This window comes from Leucoraja erinacea, chromosome 26 (genome assembly GCF_028641065.1).
Source record: "Leucoraja erinacea ecotype New England chromosome 26, Leri_hhj_1, whole genome shotgun sequence".
Lineage (NCBI taxonomy): Eukaryota > Metazoa > Chordata > Chondrichthyes > Rajiformes > Rajidae > Leucoraja > Leucoraja erinaceus.
This window is the reverse complement of record NC_073402.1, coordinates 675,579-693,992: the sequence shown is the minus strand read 5'-3', so window position 1 is coordinate 693,992 and position 18,414 is coordinate 675,579. Positions and strand designations below refer to the sequence as shown.

Below are 18,414 nucleotides of genomic sequence, written 5' to 3'. Positions count from 1 at the left end.
AATGTGTTGGTGGTGGTGATAAATTGAAATTGAACTCAATTTTGAATCCTTCTATACTGTGTAGTATGAATGGATCCTTTGTAACCCAACACCATTCTTTTAAGATGTATTTCAACCTACCACCCACCTGTAAGTGAGGTTTGATTGGTATGTTCCCTAAGGAACTGGTTTGACTTACCTCTGTTGTTACTGGCGTCGTGGTGTTTGCTTTCGTCCGCGAGGTTTGGGGAGCAGAGCTAGTGGTTGCTCTCTCCTCATCCTCGCTGTCGGTCTGCTGGGACCTGCCCCTAAAAAAGACCTTGTCTCAGAGGTGAACCTTCCTCGTGTGCCTGGTTCTCTTGGTGTGAAACGCCGAGAGCTGTAGGCAGCTGTAGGGGTGGAATCTTGTGGCTGGGCCTCTGGGTGTGGGCTGACCTCTTGTTATGAGGCGCACAGTTTTTGCCTCATCATCCAGGTCCCGTACCTGTCTGGACAGGTCTTCTCCAAACAGGTAGTTTTCCGGCTGGGTGTCGCTGGCTTTACAAAGTGCAGCAAACTTTGAATTTATTGCCAGCTTTATAGCTTCTTTGCGTATGCAGTTTATCTCAAAACGTGCATTGCATAGCAGTGCCATGGTGTCTTGCTCCCGCTCAGTGAGGATGCCTCCTTCCACACCGCCCGCAAATGAAGTGATTCCTGACCCCAGCAGGTTTAACACTTTTTGGAACTTCAGTTCTTGGTTCCTTATTATGGGACCTATTTGTCCCCACATTATGCGGTTTACCGCTTGCACCTTTAGGGAAGCACAGTTTGATGGTGGTGGGTATCTGTTTAGGGTTTCCTCCATAACCAGATCCTTCAGTTGATGAGACGCCAAGTAGTTTATATTCCTTGCTAGGTCATCATCCAATGGTGCTCCCAGTGATGTGGAGATCGCATATTTGGTAGATTGTCGGGGTACTTCCTCCAGTCCCCCCTGGGAGTGTTCCCCCCCCCCCCCTGTGCTTCCAAACTCTGTGTCCGGGTAGTCCCCGTATGTGCTTCCCCCTTCCATGGGGAAGACATATTGCTGACCAGAGTATGAGGGTGCTGGCACGGCCTGTAAATAGGACTCGTGCTGATAATGCTCCTGCCTTCAGAGTTTATCATTATCATGGAGCAGCTTCTCTACCAGCTGCTCCATATGGGAGAGTCGTCCTTGGACGCTTCCCAATGAGGGAGGGTATCCCTCTTCCCCGGACTCACCCGAGTCTACGGGTCTGGCAGACTTATGGGTGGCTTTATGTCCCGCCGGGACCACCACGGTGCTGATCTCATGCACCATCCCTGCTGCTGCCGGTTCTAACGCCGGCGGCAATGTCGGTGAGAATGAGCGTCATCCGCTCCCGGGAATGCTGCGGTCTTCGGCAGCCGGTTTCCCCGCGGACCTTCTCTTCGACATTTTCGGCCTCTGAAATATTTTTTTTTTTCTTGGCCTGAACAGAAAACACGCAGGGTAATGACTTCAACTTTCCTTACCTGCCGCCTTTTTTAAATCCCAACGGCTGGGAGGACGCAGTGCCGCTCCGGTCCGTTGCGCGCGTTGCTTTCAGACGTAATGACGCGCACGCAGACAGACCGCCCTTCTTCACGTAGTCACTCACGTGACTCCGAAGTAAAATCATATTTCTTCACCTGTCCCTGCCTGTCCTTCCTTTGTAACTTATTGGTCATAACCTCTATCTTTCCATCACTCCTACCAATTTCTGACCTAGTACTCTTGTTATCATCCCCCATCTCTCTAGTTTAAACCCTCTTGAGAACCTGCTGCTGACCTTCTACCGCTCGTCCATCGAGAGCCTGCTGACATACTGCATTACAGCATGGTATGGCTCTTGAGAAGAACTAGCGAATAACTACCATGTTATCAAAAAAATATTACCTCCCATGTTTTTGAACACCACAGGAATTATTTAAAGGTAGGCTCTCATCGTCAGGTTATTAAACACTACAACGTCCAATAAGCTCTGAACTACATAGACTATTATTGTCATTATGGTTTCATTATTGTTTTGTATTTGCATGTATAAGAATCAAAAGTCAAAGTCAAAGTATCTTTTATTGTCATTCAGACTTTTCAGTCTGAATGCAATTCCGTGCCTTGCAGTCATAACATTGAATAAAATAACAGAAACCACAATGAACACAAATTTAACATCCACCACAGTGAGTCTACCAGGCACCTCCTCACTGTGTTGGAAGGCAAAAGTCTTTAAGTCCTTGTCTCTCTCTTCCTTCCTTGTTCTCCCCCTGCGTTGAGGCAATCCAGGCTTTCGATATTGGCCCCCACGCCGGGTGATGGTAAATCCCGCGGCCGAATCCGAGTTCCGCAAACGGGTCGGTTCAAACTCCGCGGCCCGGGGCGGACGAAGTTGCCACCCTACTGTCCAGCGGACGAAGCTGTTGTTGCGGGAGCTCCGGAGAACCGGTTACCAACCTGGGACTTGCGAGCTCCCGACGTTGTCGTCCACTGGGCCCGTGGCCGAGCCGCCGAGGTTTCGAAATCGGGCCGCCACCACAGCCCCGAAGTGGGCCAGCCTCGCGTTGGTAAGTCCTGGCTCTGCTTCCGGAGCCTCGAGGTCGATCCCAGTTGGAGGCCGCCAGCTCCGCAATTAGGCCTCAGCGTAGACGGAGACGGGGAATATGACAAGAAAAGGTTGCATCCCCGCCCCCCCCGAAGGAAGAGACTAAAAACAGGTTTCCCCCACCCCCCACACATACACAAAATAGAAATAAACTGAATAAACTAAAACAACAGGCCAAAAGAAAACAAAAAAAAGAAAAGACAAAGTGGTGAGTCGCAGCTGCAGGGCAGCGCTGCCACTTCCGGAACCGAATATACTTTAGAATACACATACACGTAATTATATGGGTATGCGTATATATAAACTCGCTGTATATTTTTTCTCATTTATTATATTGTTTCCAGAGTGCTATACATATTCTGTTATGCAGCTGCAATTAAGAATTTAATTGTTCTATCTGGGACATAGTGGAGTTCCGCAAAGGGTCTGTGCTGGGGCCGCTTCTCTTCACATTGTATATTAATGATCTGGATGAGGGGATTGAAGGCTTTGTGGCCAGGTTTGCATATGATGCTACAATAGGTGGAGGGGCAGGCAGTGTAGAGAAAGCAAGGACTTGGACAGGTTTGGAGAGTAGGCAGAGAAGTGGCAGATTAAATTCAGTATGGCAAACTGCGGAGTTATGCATTTTAGTAATAATAAAGACGTAGATTATTTTCTAAATGGAGAGAGAATCCAAAAATCGTAGGTGCAAAAGGGACTTGCAGTTGCACGATTCCCAAAAAGTTAATTTGCAAATCAAATTGGCAGTAAGGAAGGCAAATTCAAAGCTAGCATTTATATCACAAGGACTGGAATGCAAAAATAAAAATGAGGCTCTATAAGGCGCTGGTCAGGCCGCATTTAGAGTACTGTGAGCAAATTTGGGCCCCATATCTGAGGAAGGATGTGCTGGCTCTGGAGAGGACCCAGAGGAGGTTTACATGAATGATTCTAGGATTGAGTGGGTTAGCATATGATGAGCATTCGACAGACTGGGCCTGAACTCGTTGGAGTTTGGAAGTTTGAGGGAGACCTCATTGAAACTTACAGAATAATGATAGGCATAGATAGAGTGGATGTAGAAAGGACGTTTCCACTGGTGGGAAAGTCTAGGACCAGAGGTCATAGCTTCAGCATGAAAGGCTGCTCTTAGATTTTAGTTTAGTTTTAGTTTTAGAGATACAGCACGGAACAGACCCTTTGGCCCTCTGGGTCCTGCCGACCAGCGATCTCCGCACATTAATATACCCCACACACACTAGGGATAATTTTTTTTACATTTACCAAACCAATTAACCTACAAACCTGCACGTCTTTGGAATGTGGAAGGAAACCGAAGATCTCGGAGAAAACCCACGCATGTCATGGGGAGATCAGTACAAACTCCGTACAGACAGCACCCGTAATCAGGATCGAACCCGGGTCTCAGGCGAATGCAGCACTACCATGACTACCTCGTTTTAGAAAGGAGATGAGCAGGAACATCTTTAGTCAGAGAATAGTTAATCCATGGAACTCATTGCCACAGAGGACTGTAGAGGCCAAGTCAGTGGATATTTTTAAGGCAGTGATCGATAAATTCTTGATTAGAACAGGTGTCAAGGGTTATGGGGAGAAGGCAGGAAAATGGGATTCGGAGGCAGAGATAGAGTCATGGAGTGCTACAGTGTGGAAACAGGCCCTTCGGCCCAACTTGCCCACACCAGCAAACATGTTCCAGCTACACTAGTCCCATTTGCCTGCTTGGTCCATATCCATCCAAACCTGTCCTATCCATGTCCATATCTAAATGTTCCTTAAACATTGGGATAATCCCAGCCTCAACTACCTCCTCTGGCAGCTTGTCCATACATCCACCACCCATTGTGTGAAAAAGCTACCCCTCAGATTCCTATTAAATCTTTTCCCCTTCAGCTTGAACCTATGTTCTCTGGTCCTCGATTCCCCTACGCTGGACATGAGACTGTGCATCTACCCAATCTGTTCCTCTCGTGATTTTTTACACCTCTATAAGATCTCATCTCATCCTCCTGCACTCCATGGAATAGAGACCCAGCCTACTCAACCTCTCCCTACAGCTCACACCCTCTACTACTGGCAACATCCCCGTAAATCTTCTCTGAACCCTTTCAAGCTTGACAATCCTTTCCTATAACATGGTGCCCAGAACTGAACACAATACTCTAAATGTGGTCTCACCAACGTCTTATAGAAATGCAACATGACCTCCCAACTTCCCAAGATCAGCAATAATTGACTGGTGGATTGGACTCGATGAGTCGAATGGCCTAATTCTACTCTATATAACTTGTGAACTTATGACAAATAAACACTCTTGACTTTTGTTGGAGATTATAACAAAGTTTATAATTCAGAAATTTCTTTATTCTTTCAGTGCATTGAAGTAAATTAACAATGTTTTAAAATTACTTCTCCCTAATAATATAAATTCAGTCATACCAATTTCTTTAATGCATGTCAATTACTTGTTCCTTACTTTCCAATTTTTAATTTTTTTGGTGGCTTGTCCTCTGCACATTATTTGAAGAATTCCATCACATCCACGAGCGCAATTAAAAAAACTTTACAAGAAAGAAAAAACACCTCAAATTATTCAATTAATTAATGGAGGGGGTGGGGGGGAGGGGGTGAGGCGTATATAATAGTAGCATTTAAGAGACTTATGAATATGGGTATAGATATCAGGGAATAGAGGGGTGTTGATTATGTGCAGGCACATGGAAAAAATAAACGTTGGTCTTAGCATCAGGTTTGGCATGGACGTTTTGGGCTGAGGGACTGTTCTTGTGTTGCAGTGTTCAACAGTATGTTCTATGATGGGAGCAAAAATATTTTCTTGCAATGACAAAGCTAATAATAACTTGCATTTATGAATTCATCTTAAAGTGGAAAATAAATACAAGGCACTTCACAATGAGCCAAAAAAAGAATTATTAGTTTAGTTTTAGTTTAGAGATACACCGTGGAAACATGCACCAAGTTGATTCCGGCCAGTGAATCCCACACAAACACCGTCCTCCACACACTAGGGACAATTTAGATTTATACCAAGCCAATTAGTCTAAAAACTTTGAAGAGTGGGAGGAAACTGGAAATCCAGGAGAAAATGCACGCAGGTCACGGAGAGAATATGCAAAATCAATACGTAGTCAGAATGTAACCCAGGTCTCTGGCACTGTGCCACCGTGCCGTCTAAATGGTGATACTTAAAGGCTTTGTAATTGGGCTGGGATTTAAGGAAAGTTCAGAGGATGAGCTGAAAGTTGTGTGTTTCAGGGGATAACTGAAAGAATGAGTGGGGTGGGGTGGGCTTACATATGAAACCAGACTTGGAAAGACATCGAAGCGTTATAAGCTAGAGTATTGCTGCTGAAATAGCGAGTTATGAACCATGAATGAATTTGGACATGAGGATGAGATATTACATTTTTTAGCAACAATCTGGGAAATGGAGGACATTTAAAGGTGAAATTTTAAGAGTACAGAATCTTTATGTCCCTGTTTGGTTGAAAGGAAAGAGTAATAATTGGAAAGAGCCATGGTTTTCAAGGGAAATTGGACACTTGGTTCGGAAAAAGAGAGAGATTTACAATAATTATAGGCAGCGTGGAGTAAATGAGGTGCTTGAGGAGTATAAAGAATGTAAAAAGAATCTTAAGAAATGAATTAGAAAAGCTAAAAGAAGATATGAGGTTGCTTTGGTAAGTAAGGTGAAAGTAAATCCAAAGGGTTTCTACAGCCATATTAATAGCAAAAGGATAACGAGGGATAAAATTGGTCCATCAGATAGTCAGAGTGGGCAGCTATCTGCAGAGCCAAAAGAGATGGGGGAGATATTGAACAATTTATTTTCTTCGGTATTCTTCAAGGAGAAGGATATTGAATTATGTGAGGTAAGGGAAACAAGTAGGGTAGCTATGAGGATCAAAGAAGAGGAAGTACTGACACCTTTGAAAAATATAAAAGTGAATAAGTCTCCAGGTCCTGACAGGATATTCCCTAGGACATTGAGGGAAGTTAGTGTAGAAAAAGCAGGGGCTATGACAGAAATATTTCAAATGTCATTAGAAATGGGAATGGTGCCAGAGGATTGGCGTACTGTGCATGTTGTTCCATTGTTTAAAAACGGTTCTAAGAGTAAACCTAGCAATTATAGACCTGTTAGTTTGACGTCAGTGGTGGGCAAATTAATGGAAAGGATACTTAGAGATAATATATATATAAGCATCTGGATAAACAGGGTCTGATTAGGAACAGTCAGCATGGATTTGTGCCTAGAAGGTCATGTTTGACTAATCTTCTTGAATTTTTTGAAGAGGTTATGAAAAAGTTACTTTTATAACAACTAAACCAGGTTCGCTTCTTAATAAACAGACACCACACAAACTGTTTGGTAGACCAGTTCAAAACTTTACTTAACATCGGCCGATGGAAGGGAGCGAGAATTCCAGCTAAGTGACCAATGTAGACACTCAACTGTCCTCGGTCCTCTTCTCTGAACAACAGAATTACATTGCCTTAAATAGGGTTTTTTTGTCCCCTTAGCACATTCCACAGACATTAATCATGTCAGAGGTACAGGAAAAGGTTTCCACAGATTGCATCACATCAAAGGCCTTTTGTTTACATGGTACAAGATATACTAAAAACATTGGCCATTTGCTTTAGGTTATTTTATTTCCACTTCCCTGGTTCTCCGTTGTCACTTGGTCCCTCATAAACATAGGCCATCTGCTTTATTGCCTCTTGCTTCAAAGATGTGACCAATATGTCTCTCTTCCTCTATCACCTCCTCCCCCATAAACATAGGCCATTTTATCTCCACTTCCCTGGTTCTCCGTTGTCACTTGGTCCCTCATAAACATAGGCCATCTGCTTTATTGCCTCTTGCTTCAAAGATGTGACCAACTATGTCTCTCTTCCTCTATCACCTCCTCCCCCATAAACATTGGTCATTTGCTTTATGGCATCTCACTTCAAAGATTTGACTAGCTATGTCTCTCTTCCTCTATCACCTCCTCACCCATAAACATTGGTCATTTGCTTTATGGCATCTCACTTCAAAGATTTGACTTGCTATGTCTCTCTTCCTTGTTGTCACTTCCTCACTTGGGAGACAATGTTATGGTATTTATTATCCCACACACTGCAACCTTAGACAAGCCTAATTTGACACTAAATATAAACTGTAAGCTAGCCCTGAAACCTATTTTAATTTTTTTCTTATTTTTGTAACTTTATTTGGCTTCATCAGTTACTAGGGAAATTGATGAGGGTAAAGCGGTGGATGTTGTCTATATGGACTTCAGAAAGGCCTTTGACAAGGTTCCACATGGAGTATAGGTTAAGAAGGTTCAATTGTTGGGTATTAATAGTGGAGTAGCAAGATGGATTCAACAGTGACTGAATGGGAGATACCAGAGACTAATGGTGGATAACTGTTTGTCAGGTTGGAGGCCGGTGACTAGTGGGGTGCCTCAGGGATCTGTGTTGGGTCCACTGTTGCTTGTCATATACATCAATGATCTGAATGATGGTGTGGTAAATTGGATTAGTGAGTATGCAGATGATACTAAGATAGTTGGTGTTGTGGATAATGAAGTAGATTGTCAAAGTCTACAGAGAGATTCAGGCCATTTGGAACAGTGGGCTGAAAGATGGCAGATGGAGTTTAATCCTGATAAGTGTGAGGTGCTACATCTTGGCAGGCCAAATCAAAATAGGACGTACATGGTAAATGTTAGCTAATTGAGGAATGCAGTTGAACAGAGGGATCTAGGACTAAGTGTGCATAGTTCCCTGAAGGTGGAATCTCATGTAGATAGGGTGGTAAAGAAAGCTTTTGGTGTGCTGGCCTTTATAAATCAGAACATTGAGTATAGAAGTTGGGATGTAATGTTAAAATTGTTCAAGGCATTGGTGAGGCCAATTCTGGAATATTATGTACAATTTTGGTTGCCAAATTATATGAAAGATGTCAACAAAATAGAGAGAGTACAGAGGAGATTTACTAGAATGTTGCCTGGGTTTCAGCACCTAAGTTACAGAGAAAGGTTGAACAAGATAGGTCTTTATTCTTTGGAGTGCAGAAGGTTAAGGGGGGGACTTGATAGAGGTCTTTAAAATGATGAGAGGGATAGACAGAGTTGACGTGGATAAGTTTTTTCCATTGAGAGCAGGGAAGAATCAAACAAGAGGACATGATTTGAGAATTAAGGGACAAAAGTTTAGGGGTAACATGAGAGGGAACTTCTTTACTCAGAGAGTGGTAGCTGTGTGGAATAAGCTTCCAGTGGAAGTGGTGGAGGCAAGGTCGATTTTATCATTTAAAAATAAATTGGATAGGTATATGGACGGGAAAGGAATGGAGGGTTATGGGCTGGGTGCAGGTAGATGGAACTAGGTGAGAGTAAGTGTTCGGCACGGACTAGAAGGGCCTGTTTCTGTGCTGTAATTGTTATATGGTTATATGGGACATATTACAGTGGATGGGTGTGTAAGAATTGATACTGCCTGAGTTACAGGAAACAGAATTTTGCATATATGGAAGTTTTATTTGTAGATGAGGGTGACTTTTAGTAGTAAGACCCAAGATGATAAAGGTACAGGTGTTTGCTTTGGTTGCAAGTGGGCGGAGACATAGAAAGAGTTGTTAGTGAAGTTGGAAACAGTTCTCATATCCAAAGACAAAGTAATGGATTCTTCCATTGGCAGATATAATGCCATCCGTTTACTCAACAAATAACAATATTTGTAATTTGAAAGAATACAGGGGCTATCACGTGGATCTCCCATTGATCCCCAAAGTTTAGCTAGGGAGAGCTTTTTAGTATTGAGAGGATATCTTGATTGAAGCTCAACTCTTGGTCAAACTGGATTGCAAACAATTGAATTCAAAGGGAAGCAGTGACTAAATAGAAGAATGATAATGCTATAGTGATTATGTGGTTGGTTGAGTTTAGTTTAGAGATGCAGCGTGCAAAGAGTCCCTTCGGCCCACCGAGTCCACACCGACCAGCGATCCCCGCAAATTAGCACTATCCTACACACACTAGGGATAATTTTACATTTATAGTATGGGAGGAAACTGAAGATCTCTGAGAAAACCCACACAGGTCACGGGAAGAACATACAAACACACTGCAGACAGCACTCATAGTCAGGATCGAACCCGGGTCTCTGGTGATCAGATAGCTCTACCAGTATGCCACCAAGCCATCCCATTGAAGATACTGTTTTGATCTCCTGACTCAACAGACTATATTGTGGTTCACCCCAACTTGAGACAGCAGAGATATCAAATATAGTATTGGAGAAGGAATGTTAGGAATCATTTGAATGTGAACAATCTGATCCTTATGGAATTTAACTTAAGAGATGTGAAAGGACAAGGAAAGAATGTGTACAAACATGATAGTCAAAGAAGTTGTAACTTAATTAAACCATTTTATTAAACTGAAGAGAAAAATATGAATTGCAAAGTTCCCAATGCTGAAAACACTGGGAACCAACATGGTGAGTTTTTTTACATCTGTTAATTTAAAGCTTTTCCTGTGCATTTGTGTTTTACAGTAAGCACGGAGGTAACTCCAGTTTGTCCAAAAGGGTGCGAGCTATGTTCAGAGTACAATGGATGTTTAAAGTGTTTGCCCAAATTGTTCATCCTTCTGGAAAGGAATGACATTAGACAGATTGGCATTTGCTTGCCATCATGCCCACCTGGACACTTTGGTGTGCGGACACCTGGAATGAACAAATGTACCAGTAAGTGGAAATTTCATTCCAAATACATTGTTTTGTTTATGTAAAGGTATAATATAATGACGTTTCATGAGTTGCCGTGAATCCATTTGATTTTTCAGTGATTATTGTGATAATGTATTTCTTTGGTGTCCATCTGGGTAGATGTTAATGTAACAAACACACACAATTCCTGCAGGAGAACATTGACTGAATTGTCCCTCCGAAGACCAGGAATAACAAGTCAAATTTTATTTTAATTTGCAAAATCGATCCTGATTAAGATTGGTAAATTCACTGATCGAGCGTGGGATCAGTTTTGCTTTTGAGCCTCAGCTGTTCACCACATGCATAACTCCATGGACAGTATCATGTTGTTTATAACATATGCAAGCAATTGAAGTGCTGTCTGTTGACAACCTGGAAATGTTCTTGTAAATGCATCAGTATTTAAAGTGAACAAAATAAAAAACTTTGCCAAGTACTTATGGAGAGATAAATGGCAAACACAAAAGAGACAAAATGGAGTTGGGGGGGGGGGGGGGGGGGGGGGGGAGGAGGCATGAGCGGTGGTGGCGAGAGGAAGGCAATAAAAACCTGTTTCATGGAAGGCGTTGCTATGATTTGGCTGGATGGTGGAAGTAGATTCAATAGCAAACTTGAAGAGATTTCTTTATTTGAAAAGGGAAAATATTATAGGGCTGCGAAGAAATTGAGAAAGTGAAGCAAGTGAAGTGGTTTGGGAATAGTTCCATCCAAGACTGCAAGAAATGGTAGCAAATTGTGGACGCAGCCCAGACCATCACACAAACCAACCTCCCTTCTATTGACTCCATTTACACCTCACCTTGCCTCGGCAAGGCCAGCTGCATAGTCAAGGACGACTTGCACCCTGGCCATTCCCTCTTCTCCCCGTTCCCATCAGTTATAGGAATAGAAGTGTGAAAACGCACACCTCCAGATTCAGGGACAGTTTCTTCCCAGCTGTTATCAGGCAACTGAACCATCCTACCACAACCAAAGAGCAGTGCTGAACTTCTATCTACCTCTTCGGTGACCCTCGGACTATTCTTGATCAGACTTTGCTGGCCAAACCTTGCATTAAACGTTAATCCCTTATCATGTATCTATACACTGTAAATGGATCGATTGTAATCATATATTGTCTTTCTGCTGACAGGTTTAGCATGCAACAAAAAGCTTTTCACTGAACCTCGGTACACGTGACAATAAATTAAACTGAAACTGGAGTAGATACATAGTTAGCAGACTTCTCCGGGCAGCACGGTGGCACAGCGGTAGAGTTGATGCCTTACAGCGCCAGACACCCGGGTTCAATCCTGACTATGGGTGTTATCTGTACAAAGTTTATACGTTCTCCCCGTGACCTGCGTGGGTTTTCTCCAGGTGCTACAGTTTCCTCCCACCTTTCCAAGACTTACGGTTTTGGAGACTAATTGGCTTGGTAAAGATTGTAAACTGTCCCTAGTGTAGGTAGGATAGTGTTAATGTGCGGGGATTGCTGGTTGGGGCAGACTTGGTGTGCCAAAGAGCCTGTTTTCCCGCTGTATCTCTAAAGTAAACTAAACTAATTATAGAAATATTAATTGCTATGATCTGTGATGCAATGACATAGTACCCTATACAGCTGTCAATATATATATATTTAGAAACATAGAAACGTAGAAAATAGATGCAGGAGGAGGCCATTTGGCCCTTCGAGCCAGCACCGCCATTCATTGTGATCATGGCTGATCGTCCCAAATCAATAACCCGTGCCTGTCTTCTCCCCATATCCCTTGATTCCACTAGCCCTAGAGCTCTATCTAACTCTCTCTTAAATCCATTCAGTGATTTGGCCTCCGCTGCCATCTGTGGCAGGGAATTCCACAAATTCACAACTCTCTGGGCGAAAATGTTTTCTTACCTCAGTCTTAAATGGCCTCCCCTTTATTCTAAAACTGTGGTCCCTGGTTCTGGACTCACCCAACATTTTTTCTGCATCCAGCTTGTCCAGTCCTTTTATAATTTTATATGTTTCTATAAGATCCACCCCTCATCCTTCTAAACTCCAGTGAATACAAGCCTAGTCTTTTCAATCTTTCCTCATATGACAGTCCGGCCATCCCAGGGATCAATGTAGTGAACCTACGCTGCACTTCCTCAATCACAAGGATGTCCTTCCTCAAATTAGGTGACCAAAACTGTACACAATACTCCAGATGTGGTCTTACCTGAGCCCTATACAACTGCAGAAGAACGTCTTTACTCCTATACTGAAATCCTCTTGTTATGAAGGTCAACATTCCATTAGCTTTCTTCACTGCCTGCTGTACCTGCACGCCAACTTTCAGTGACCGGTGTACAAGGACACCCAGGTCTCGCTGCATCTCACCCTTACCTAACCTAACCCCATTGAGATAATAATCTGCCCCCTTGTTTTTGCCACCAAAGTGGATAACCTCACATTTATCTATATTATACTGCATCTGCCACATATCTGCCCACTCACTCAGCCTGTCCAGGTCACCCTGAAACATCTTAACATCCTCTTCACAGTTCACACTGCCACCCTGCTTTGTGTCATCCGCAAACTTGCTAGTGTTTCTCCTAATTCCCTCTTCCAAATCATTAATATATATGGTAAACAGTGGCGGCCCCAACACCGAGCCTTGCGGCACTCCACTCGCCACTGCCTGCCATTCTGAAAAGGACCCGTTCACTCCTACTCTTTGCTTCCTGTCTGCCAACCAATTTTCTATCCATGTCAATACCCTACCCCCAATGCCATGTGCTCTAATTTTAGTCACCAGTCTCCCATGCGGGACCTTATCAAAGGCTTTTTGAAAGTCTAGATACACTACATCCACTGACACCCCTTCATCCATTTTACTTGTCACATCCTCAAAAAATTTGAGAAGATTAGTCAAGCATGATTTCCTTTTCAGAAATCCATGTTGAATTGGACTAATCCTTTTACTGCTGTCCAAATGCCCCATAATTACCTCTTTAATAATTGACTCCAGCATCTTTCCCACCACCGGTCAGGCTAACTGCTCTGTAATTCACTGTTTTCTCTCTCGCTCCTTTCTTGAAAAGTGGGATAACATTAGCTATCCTCCAATCCACAGGAACTGATCCTGGATCTATTGAACATTGAAATCTATTGAACATTTCTAGAGCCACCTCCCTGAGGACCCTGGGATGCAGACCATCAGGCCCAGGGGATTTATCATCCTTCAGTCCCATTAGCCTACCCAAATACTATTTCTCCATAATTAAAATTTCTTTCAGTTTCTCTACCCCCTTAGATCCTCTGTCCTCCAGTACATCTGGGAGATTGTTTGTGTCTTCCTTAGTGAAGACAGATCCGAGGTACCTGTTCAACTCTTCTGCCATTTCCTGGTTACCCATAATAATTTAACCCCGTGTCTGCCTTCAAGGGACCCACATTTGACTTTGTTACTCTTTTTCCCTTAACATATCTAAAGAAGCTTTTACTATCCTTCTTTATATTCCTGGCCAGCTTCCCTTCGTACTTCATCTTTTCAGGCCGTATTACCAGTTTTCTTTCCTGCTGTGGTCCTATGAAAGTTTTCCAATTTTCCCCATTTTCTCTTTAATAAACTGTTTACTGATATCAGATCAGTTCAGTTTAGGTTATTGTCATGTTTACTGAGGTAGAGTGAAAAGCTTTTGTTGGCTACCATCCAGTCAGAAGAAAGACAATACGATTACAATTGAGATTAGAATGGAATAGAATATACATCAGAATTGTAGTAATGTTTTAATTAGCCATGCGTGGCTGCTCAAGGATTGTACCTGTTACTTTATTACTCTCATTAAACAAAACCTTATCCTGGGTTTAATTAAAGTACTTGGAAGGAAAAGGCAAATGATACTGTATTTGCGCACAGAGGGGAGAAATTGCCACATTGTTGTCTAAGAACATTCTGAGCTTGAAATTAAGGTTTATTCTTGAGCCAGCAACAGGAAGCTACAGTCTGGACTTTAGCATGCTGCAACTGACCTAGACATGCTTGGAGCTGACACTGGGGGCTCTGAATGGGAATGTGTTGCATCCCCTAGTATTAATTTGTTTCAGCGTAACGAGTGCAAGCTTTCTCCAAAGCACAACATAAATGTTTGCCAGGGATCATCTTATATTTCACACATTTACATTTAAAGAGTCAGACAGAGAATAACTACGTTTACGAAAGAACTGCAGATGCTAGAAAAATCGAAGGTAGACTAAAATGCTGGAGAAACTCGACGGGTGAGGCAGCATCTAAGGAGCGAAGGAATAGGCGACATTTCATGTCTAGACCCTTCAGTCTGAAGAAGGGTCTTGACCCGAAACGTCACATATTCCTTCGCTCCTTAGATGCTGCCTCGCCCGCTGAGTTTCTCTAGCATTTTTGTCCAGCAAAGAGAATAACTCTGATACATTAAAGAGCTTTGTCACGTGTGTAGGAAGGAAGTGCAGATGCGGGTTTACACCGCAGATGGACACAAAATAGTGGAGCAACGCAGCGGGACAGGCAGCATCTCTGGTTAGAGGGTATGAGTGATGATTCGGGTCGAGACATTTCATCTGAAGACCCTATCGTTTTTATCACCCTGTCTACCTGTTATACCACTTTCAAGAAACCATGTACCTGCACTCCTAGATCCCATTCACTGTCTGGGTCCTGCCCATGTTAGACCTCCCAAAATGCGACACATAGAAACATAGAAAATAGGTGCAGGAGGAGGCCATTTGGCCCTTCGAGCCAGCACCGCCATGCATTCTGATCATTGCTGAACGTCTCCAATCAATAACCGGTGCCTGCCTTCTCCCCACATCCCTTGATTCCACTAGCCCCTAGAGCTCTATCTAACTCTCTCTTAAATCCATCCATGGCAGGGAATTCCACAAATTCACAACTCTCTGGGTGAAAAAGTTTTAAATGGCCTCCCTTTTATTCTAAGATTGTGGCCCTTGGTTCTGGACTCGCCCAATATTGGGAACATTTTTCCTGCATCTACCTTGTCCAGTCCCTTTATAATTTTATATGTGTCTATAAGATCTCCCCTCATCCTTCTAAACTCCAGTGAATACAAACCTAGTCTTTTCAATCTTTCCTCATATGACAGTCCCGACATCCCAGGGATCAATCTCGTGAGCCTACACTGCACTGCCTCAATCACAAGGATGTCCTTCCTCAAATTAGGACACCAACACTGTACGCAATACTCCAGATGTGGTCTCACCAGAGCCCTATACAACTGCAGAAGAACCTCTTTACTTCTATACTGAAATTCCCTTGTTATGAAGGCCAACATTCCATTAGCTTTCTTCACTGCCTGCTGTACCTGCACGCCAACTTTCAGTGAACGGTGTACAAGGACTCCCAGGTCTCACTGTACCTCCCCCTTACCTAACCTAACCCCATTCAGATAATAATCTGCCCCCTTGTTTTTGCCACCAAAGCGGATAACCTCACATTTATCTAAATTATATTGCAACACCTCACACTTATTTGCAGAAAACTCCATCAACCATTCCTCAGCTCATTTGTCCAATTGATGAAGATCCTACTGCAATTTCTGACAACCATCATCGCCATCTACAAAACCACCTACTTTAGTGTCATCTCGAAAATTACTAATCATGCCATGTAGAAGGATGAGGGGGAATCTTATAGAAACATATAAAATTATAAAAGGACTGGACAAGGTAGATGCACAAAAAATGTTCCCAATGTTGGGCGAGTCCAGAACCAGAGGCCACAGTCTTAGAATAAAGGGGAGGTCATTTAAGACTGGGGTGAGAAAAAACTTTTTCACCCAGAGAGTTGTGAATTTATGGAATTCCCTGCCACAGAGGGCAGTGGAGGCCAAGTCACAATGGATTTAAGAGAGAGTTAGATAGAGCTCTAGGGGCTAGTGGAGTCAAGGAATATGAGGAGAAGGCAGGCACGAGTTATTGATTGGGGACGATCAGCCACGATCACAATGAATGGCGGTGCTGGCTCGAAGGACCGAATGGCATCCTCCTGCAACTATTTTCTATGTTTCTATATTTCTATGTACATTCTCATCCAAATCATTAATATTGATGATAAACCGCAATGGACCCAGCACCGAATCCTGAGGTAATTAAAAATAATTGTCCACCATCACCCTGTTTCCTTCCATGAAGCCAAGTTTCAAACTGGTTTTGGACACAAAATGCTGGAGTAACTCAGCTGGACAGGCAGCATCTCTGTAGAGAAGGAATGGGTGATGTTTCAGGTCAAGACCTTTTTCGGATTTGTTAGGGATAAGGGAAACGACAGATATAGACGATGATGTAGATAAAGATCACTGAATAAAAGATATGCAAAAAAAGTACCAATGATAAAGGAAACGGGCCATTGTTAGCTGTTTGTTGGGTGAAATGAGAAGCTAGTGTGACTTGGGTGGGGGCGGATAGGGAGAGAGGGAATGCCAAGGCTACCTGAAGTGAGAGAAATCAATATTCATACCACTGGGCTGTAAGCTGCCCAAGCGAAAAATGAGATGCTGTTCCTCAATTTGCGTTTAGCCTCACAACGGTCTGACAATGGAGGAGACCGAGGCCAAAAAGGTCTGTGTGGGAATGGGAAGGAGAATTAAAGGATCCAGCAAGCGGGAGATCAGGTTGGTTCCGCTGGGCTGAGCGAAGGTGTTCAGTGAAACGATCACCCAGTCTACGTTTAGTCTCACCAATGTATAAGAATCCACATCTTGAACAACGGATACAGTAGATCAGTAATGGGCAGAGGGGGTGGGGTAGCTTTGTTGGTGAGGAACAAAATTCTGTCCCTTGCTAGGGGTGACATTGAAACAGGAGATGTGGAGTCAGTATGGATAGAACTAAGGAATTGTAAGGGTAGAAATACCCTAATGGGACTAATCTACAGGCCCCCAAACAGTAGCCTGGACACAGGGCCCAGTTGAATCAGGTTAAAATTGGGAAAAGTAATGCTGTGGTTGTTATGGGAGATTTCAACGTGCAGGTAGACTGGGAAAACCAGGTTGGTACTAGACCTCAAGAAAGGGACTTTGTAGAGTGCCTTTGTGATGGATTCTTAGAACAGCTTGTATTGGAACCTACCAGGGAGAAGGCAATTCTGGATTTAGTGTTATGTAATGAACCGGATTTGATAAAGGACCTCGAGGTTAATGAGCCATTAGGAGGCAGTGACCATAACATTGCCAGGTTTAATCTACAATTGGAGAGGGAGAAGAGTAGATCGGAGATGTCAGTTACAGTTGAATAAAGGGGACTATGGGGCCATGAGGGAGGAGCTGGCCAAAGTTGACTGGAAAGATACACAGCAGGGATGACAGTGGAACAAAAATGACAGGTATTTCAAGGGATAATACAGAAGGTGCATGATCAGATCATTCTGAGGAGGAAGAAAGATTCTAAGGGGAGAAAGGGACGACCATGGCTGACGAGGGACGTCAGGGACAGTATAAAAATTAAAGCGAAGAAGATACAACGTAGCAAGAGGATTGGGTAATGTTTAAAGAACAGAAGATAACCAAAAAGACAATACGGGTAGAAAAGATGAGGTACGAAGGTAAGCTAGCCAAGAATATAAAGCAGGATAGTAAAAGCTTCTTTACGTATGTGACGAGGAAAAAATTACTTAAGACCAAAGTTGGACCCTTGAAGACCGAAAAAGGTGAATTTATTATGGGGAACAAGGGAATGGCAGATGAATTAAACAGGTACTTTGGATCTAAAGAGGACACAAACAATCTTCCTGATAAAGTGGTTAAGAAGGAACTGCAGATGCTGGAGAATCGAAGGTACACAAAAAAGCTGGAGAAACTCAGCGGGTGCAGCAGCATCTATGGAGCGAAGGAAATAGGCAACGTTTCGGCCCGAAAAGTTGCCTATTTCCTTCGCTCCATAGATGCTGCTGCACCTGCTGAGTTTCTCCAGCTTTTTTGTGTACCTTCCTGATAAAGTAGTGGCCAGAGGATCTGGGGTGACGGAGGAACTGAAGGAAATCCACATTAGGCAGGAAATGGTGTTGGATAGACTAATGGG

At 43.2% G+C, this 18,414-nt stretch overlaps 1 protein-coding gene across 1 annotated transcript in view; it reads left to right on the top strand.

Annotated features, from left to right (window-relative positions):
* The window catches only part of rspo1 (R-spondin 1), a 263,230-nt gene that overhangs the window by 89,827 nt on the left and 154,989 nt on the right, over positions 1-18,414 (top strand). The window contains exon 3 of the mRNA XM_055656042.1: positions 10,179-10,370. Within this exon, the coding sequence (XP_055512017.1) occupies positions 10,179-10,370 (192 nt within the window). The remainder of the gene's footprint in view (positions 1-10,178; positions 10,371-18,414) is intronic.